General features: G+C 57.4%; 1 protein-coding gene across 1 annotated transcript; it reads right to left on the minus strand.

Moving 5' to 3' along the window:
* Window positions 1-1,159: 1,159 nt before the first annotated feature.
* Window positions 1,160-3,664, minus strand: LOC308049253 (claudin-16-like; the record flags this gene model as incomplete). The annotated part of the gene is made up of 4 exons (XM_080358793.1): window positions 1,160-1,410; window positions 1,561-1,725; window positions 2,652-2,754; window positions 3,551-3,664. 4 exons carry the CDS (start codon window positions 3,662-3,664, stop codon window positions 1,160-1,162), a joined length of 633 nt encoding a protein of 210 aa, XP_080214919.1.
* Window positions 3,665-6,748: the final 3,084 nt, after the last annotated feature.

Here is a 6,748-nt window from a genome sequence, read left to right on the forward strand (position 1 = left end):
GCAACGGCTGGGGGGGCTTTGGGTTCTGCTTTGGATAGATTGCAAGGAGGATGATAATTCATTTGGAAATGATTTAAAAATGCAGCTTTGCAGGTCGAGCACCCTCCTCAGGCTTCACCGCGTCCTGTGCCGGACGCGTGGCTGCAGTTCCCCCACCAGGAACCCCAGGGACCCAGAAACGCTCCCGCTCCACCAGCTTTACCCGGTTTTTAAGTGCAGACCTCGCGGCTGCTGGATTTGAGCGTGGGGCGGTTTCCGTGGGCCAGAGCCATCGGGGCCACTGGCCACGTGGAGTCAGTGTTGCTCTGCGGTCGCTGTTCTGTGCAGAAAGGACTTTGCACCCAGTGATTTCCCAGTCGCTCCCTCACCCTCAGTGTCCCAATAGCTGCCCCGGGGGACTTGGGGGCACCTTTTCTTAAAGTGACGCTTTTTCGGGGTTTATTTTCGTGAAACCAGGAATTGGGGAAAGGAGCCTCGTATGCGAGTGATTTCTGCAGCACCTTTTTTGCCACAGCTCATGCAAACCCTGCGATTGGAGCATTAAAGCAACGGCTGAGATGTCCCGGTCCAGGTGGCGGTGCTTTAATGGGGTCAGTTGTGGGGACAGTGTCCCGCAGCGGGGCCGGGCGTGGGGAGCCGGCCCGTCACACGCGGGAGGCCACGGCGTACATCTGGCTGGTGGCCGGTGGGCTGCGGGGCTGGGGAGGCCTCTGGGGTCGCCGGCGGCTGCCGGGCTCTGCCGGGGGAGAGTTGGGCTGTGTCACAAGTGTCACAGTGGTGGGAGAGCTGACCCCGGCCAGCCAGCGCTGTGGAGTCGCTTCCACCCCCTGGCACCTGCCCCGTGTCCCTGGTGGTGGGATGGACAGATTTCCACCGGCACCCCCTGCAGCCGCCGGCTCAGGTTTTGGTCGCGATGACACAGCTCCAGCGTGGCCGCTGCGTTCGTTGGACATCAACGCACCTTCAGCGGCACCTCCGCGTCCCGCAAACGCGGATGGAGCGTTTCTGCGCCCCCTCCGCACCCTCACGGGTCCCACTGTGCCCCGTCCTGCCCTGTGTGACCCAACCCCCCCGCCTGGGTGCACGGGCCGCACACAAAGGGGTTCACCTCCATTTGGCTGGACCCTGTGCGGAGTTCCTGCACCCCCGAGCTGCTCCTTCACCCACACGCATCCCTGGGCGGCAAAAAGCCCCGTGGGGTGTGCCGGGCAGACTGACCGGTGCAGGTGCAGAGGCAGCAGGTGAGCAGGACGGACGTGGCGAAGCAGCCGGTGGAGCCGGCCATCCCCAGCCAGCACGACCACCCGAAGTCGTAGTAGACGCCCAGGAAGATGTTGCGCGACACCAGCGTGGCCCTCTCCACGTAGACGTCCACCGCGTACCACACGGAGCCCACGAGCCCCAGGATGCCTGGGAGGAACGGGGCTGGTTAAGGAAGAGACATATGACCCCCAAATTGTCCCCAAGACTCCTCCGGGGGGTGCCCCCAGCTCTCAGCATCCCCCCCGCTCCCCATGGGACGCAAGGTCCATCTGGCCCTTGGCTGTCCCGGCCACGCACTCCCGATGCCAAGGGTGACACCGGCCCCGTAGCACATCTTCAGCTTGACACGCGGATCCTCCTTGAGGAACTTGATGCAGTCCAGCCCGAGGAGCAGCGTAGCCAAGGCCAGGCCGGCCAGGAGGTCTGCGGAGATCAGCAGCGTCCGCGTCACCACGATCTTCACTGGGAAGGAAAGGAAACCAGAAAGGGGTTTGAGGAGCTGGTGTCCCCACTTCAGACCGGTGCCCGTGTCCCTGCAGAGTCACCGAACTCAGCAGTGGGCATGTCCATAGGAGGTATCTACATCGGGACCCACCAACCCCTGTTTGCCGTGTGCGAAGTGCTCGCCAGGCCCAGCAGAAACCTTGCACCAGGGCTTGATAAGCTCCTCACTAGACCAGCTCAAGAAACCGATCAGCATAGGTGCGTCAATCAGCACCCGGGATGTGGCCACCGGCTCAAGACCTTCCTGCACAGGCTTGGACGGAAGGTGCTGCTGTCCAAACTGGTCTTTTTCTCCCTCCAGGTTGTGTAGCTGCTGTTTTGAAGAGCAAATATCAACGTACGGGTGACAGATGTGAGAGCTGGCACGGGTCACATTGCCGGCTGTGTGCAGTGGGACCTCTCCCTACAGAGCTTGGGCCCCAGACCAGCACAGCCCCACTTGGTCCGTGCTGCCTCTTGTTCTCCGCTGCCCGAATCTGGGTCGTCCCATGTCACTGCCCCACACAAGGGCTCTTCTGTGCAGGCCAGAAGTCTCCACACCATGATGTGACTGTCCATAGCTGAGGACACAAGTCCTTGGCCAGGTCCTCACCCCATGCATGACATCAATGAGGTCGCAAATCCCACCGTGTGCTGGGGGGCAGGAGCTGTGCCCGGGCTGCGTGTGCCACGACCCCTCGGCTGCTCCGTGACCGTGTGACAGCCCTGGCCGAACCCCGCTCTGCTGCCCAGGCTGTGCTGATGGGGCAGCAGACCGAGAGGAGCCCGGGCCTGCTTTGCCACTGCTGAGGGTCAGAGCTTTGCACCGAGGATCGTCTCGAAAAGGAAGAGGCAAAAATCTCAGCTCCGAACTCCAAGAACAGCTCCAGGCCCTGGCGGCTCACCTGGGTGGTCAGCCAGGATGGAGTCGTACTGGTCACAGGTCCTGACCCCGTCCTGCATGTTGGTGACACATTCCCTCCAAAGCCCCCGGCACTTGTGGCTCACCTGGATGGAAGAGAAAGGCACTCAAGTGCATCCCAGCTCCGCAGGGACCAACCAGCCCAGCTCTCCCCAGCGCAGCGGGACACGTCCCATGTCTCTCTGTCTCCTTCTGCTCCAGCATTTCTCCCTCTCCCTCATCCTCTAATTCTCTGACTCATGAAGAAAGCAGCAGGTGTGTCCCACTGTGTCCCCTTTCCACGCCCGTGGAGATGTGGTGCAACCCCGTGTCTCAACCCCGCGCCCCATGGGGTGCTGCTGAGGCCAAACCTTGAATCCCTGGGGCAGTTTTGGGCCTCTCACACCAAGAAAGGCCTTGGGGTGCTGGAGCGAGTGGAGAGAAGGGAACGGAGCTGGTGAGGGGCTGGAGCACAAGTGTGATGGAGCGGCTGAGGGACCTGGGGGTTCAGCTGGAGAACAGGAGCTGAGGGGAGACCTTCTGATCTCTGAACTGCCTGAAAGGAGCTTGGAGCCAGGGGGGTCGGGCTCTGCTCCGCAGGAACAAGCGCCAGGAGCAGAGGAAACGGCCTCAAGTTGCGCCAGGGGAGGTTGAGGTTGGATGTGGGAACAATTTCTTCCCCAAAGGGCTGTGGGGCATTGGAACAGGCTGCCCAGGGCAGTGCTGGAGTCACCAGCCCTGGAGGGCTGGACAGACGGACAGGAGGTTCTCAGGACATGGGGCAGTGCCAGGGGTGGGTTATGGTTGGACTCGATCTTGAGGGTCTTTTCCAACCAAAATGATTCTGTGGTTCTATGACCCCGTGGATGTCAAGGCACCCACACAGGGTGGTCGCTCTCTCACCTCCAAGCTGTCGTCAGCGTTCACCATCCAGCAGTCGGTGCACGTGGCCAGGAGCAGGAAGAGGGTTGAGAGCAGAGCCAGGCCAAACGCCATCATCTGCACGGCTGCGCTCATGGGGTCACCTGCAAGGGCACCGAGACACCAGCCACCTCAGCCCCGGCCCCTTCCCACGTACCTGCTCCACCCAGAACAAAGTGCCACCCAGGCCAGGATGTCCCCTATGAGCCATCTGGGGTGCATCTCATCGCCCTTAATGCTGCCAAAATGCTCTGATACCTTCAGCTGAGGTTGGGCCGCCAGGTTTGTGTATAGATGGGGCCCTCAGGGACCCATTAATTTTGCAGTGGAGACACCCATGCTGGGTTGTTCTCTAGATGTCCTCTCTTCCAAACAAGCCATCTGAAGATGCCAACTTGCCTTTTGGGCATCTGGGCTGCTGGAAACTTTGTCAAACATCAGCTGTTGCCAAAACCTGTGATAGGAGCATTTGTCTCCTGATTTCCCGGGGTTTTCTTGGTGCCTCCATCCCCATCTCCATGTGATTTGGTGGGAAGATTAACTGCTTTTACTTGCTTTTGTTTTAAGTGTTGGCACATCTGGGCTGGAGCACAAGCAGTGTCCTGTGATGTCCCAACCTCAAGCTCAAGGAAAGCATCTCCGATGTGGGAGGAGGACGAGGGCGGCTGAGCCTTGATACGGGTGCCCTTGAGGAGCGTTTCCAAGGACCAGAGGGGACCTGACCATCGGTTTTCCATCTCTGCCAGAGATGAAGGGACATTGCAGAGAGGGGTGGAGATGTGGAGCAGATGACATTGTGTCTTCACGGCCTGGCGGCGAATCCCACCTCGACGCATCCCGCAGCCCAAGTTGCTAAATATTTAACACTTAAAGTTGCAACCCTTTGGGCAGGGGGTTCCCGAAAGGGGGTTAATTAATGTGACTGCGTGGCCTGGGTTAATTATCGCAGGGTGATGCCCCTTTGCCATGGGCGGGTTTGTGACCTCCAGCCAGCCCCCCGGCACAGGCTGTGCAGCAAGCGCACACCATGGCATCGCTCACCACGTCGCTCTGGGCCGTCTCACTGCCGGGCGGCCCCTTGAGCCCCATTCACAACCTTCTTTTGGAATTTCCAGAGCTCCCTTCTGGACTAACTCTCCATGATCTCGTTTCTTTGTCCACCAGACCCCGGCTGTTCTGGAGCCTTCGAAGAAAATTGTGCAGCGGTTTGAGTTAGAGGAGCAAGGAGAAGAAAGGAGGGAGGGATGGGGAGGGGAAAAGGAAAAGGATGGGAAATGAAGGCAAGGAGAGAGAAGGAAAGGAAAGGGGAAAGGAAAGGGGAAAGGAAAGGAAAGGAAAGGGAAAGGAAAGGAAAGGAAAGGAAAAAAGGAAAGGAAAAGGGGAAAGGAAGGAAAGGAAAAAGGGAAAAGAAAGGAAAGAGGGAAAGGAAGGGAAAGAAGGAAAGGAGAGGGGAAAGGAAAGAAGGAAATGAAAGGAAAAAGGGGAAAGGAAGGGAAGGAAAGGAAAGGAAGGAAAGGAAAGGAAAGGAAAGGAAAGGAAAGGAAAGGAAAGGAAAGGAAAGGAAAGGAAAGGAAAGGAAAGGAAAGGAAAGGAAAGGAAAGGAAAGGAAAGGAAAGGAGTGGAAAAGAAAGGAAAGGGAGAGGAAAGGAAAGGGAAAGGAAAAAAGGAAAGGAAAAGAAAAAGGGGAAAGGAAGGGAAGGAGGGAAAGGAAAGAAGGAAATGAAAGGAAAAAGGGGAAAGGAAGGGAAGGAAAGAAGGAAATTAAGGAAAGAAAGGAAAGGAAAGAAAGGAAAGGAAAGGAAAGGAAAGGAAAGGAAAGGAAAGGAAAGGAAAGGAAAGGAAAGGAAAGGAAAAGAGAAAATAAATCCTTAACCCCGCAAGCCCAGCTCTGGCCCTGCAGCAATGAGAAGGGGCTCTGGGCAGCGTTACCTTCCCCGCAGGCTCATCCCCGCTGGGTGGGACGATGGCAGCAGCTCTTTGTCACCGGGTCCTGGGGGCTTTGGAGCAGCAATGGGTTGGTCCTGACCTGCTGGGGCAACGCGGAGCCCGCGGAGCCACCGCCGCCTTATTCCAGGCTTCCCAAGGCACAGCAGCCGGGGTTGTGCTCCGTGTGCCACGGGCGTCCCCGCGGCGAGAGGGGAGCGGGCTGGGAACCGAGCCTCCCCCAAAACATCACGTGGACGAACCCGTGGGGACCCGCTGGGAACGCTCCCCAGGCGGGGGACTCTGTGTCCTGGGCAAGTGTCCCACAGTTTTTAATTAGACATTTTAATTACTGCCTAAGAGTGAGCAGCCTGGGACACGTCGGGTCCCCAGGGGTGCTGTGGGAGAGCCAGAGGTGCGGAGGTGGCTGAAGGAAGGAGCTAAAACAAGGACAATGAAAACCCTTTGGCCAGGCGTGCAGCCTATGATTAAAACACTTCCCCCCACCCTCATTAAGTGGAAAACAAGTGATTGATAATCACTGCAGTGGTTATGGCCCAGGTAAGGGGCCCCAAGGAGGTTTTTGTGACCCTGGAAGGTGGAACCCCCACCTGGAACTGCCCTAAAAACTTCAAGTTTGTTCTCTGATCCACTTGTGTTTGGGAAAATAATCACTTCTTTTCTCATTTTTTGGCAAAGCATCATGGTGCAGCATCCCCCGAGCATCCCCGTGCATCGCTCGGGCATCGCTGGACCGGTGCACAACACCCCCCATTTCCATTTCATGGGTTATATTTGAGCGGCACACTCGGGCTTTTCAGGTTTGTGTTGTTCTGGGGTTTTTTTGGCCTCTAGATAATCCCTGACCTGTGGGGATTTTGGCACCGGGGTCTTGGCAAACCCTCGAGCTCCAGCCCCAGGTGCTCAATCTGTGCGATTGCTGCGGATTTATCCTGATTTATCCTGTTTTCCCGGGATTTTGACCCAGGGCAGGTCCCCCTCTTGGGCACGTAGCGGTGAATTAGTGCTGAAAAGGTCCAGGAGGGTTCGTGTGTTAACATCCTCATTTCCCACCATTTACAGCTCGGGAATTTGCGGTACTTGGACATGCATGATTCAGGCAACACAAACCCGCAGCTGCACACCCTGGTAATGCCTATAAAATACATTTATTTTTATTTTCTGCTCATAATTTTATTATATATCAAACTGTCACGGAGGCACCCAAAGTTCGTTTACGGGACAACAGGGTCCAAA

The sequence above is a fragment of the Nesoenas mayeri genome (genome assembly GCF_963082525.1).
Source record: "Nesoenas mayeri genome assembly, chromosome: 24".
Taxonomy (NCBI): domain Eukaryota; kingdom Metazoa; phylum Chordata; class Aves; order Columbiformes; family Columbidae; genus Nesoenas; species Nesoenas mayeri.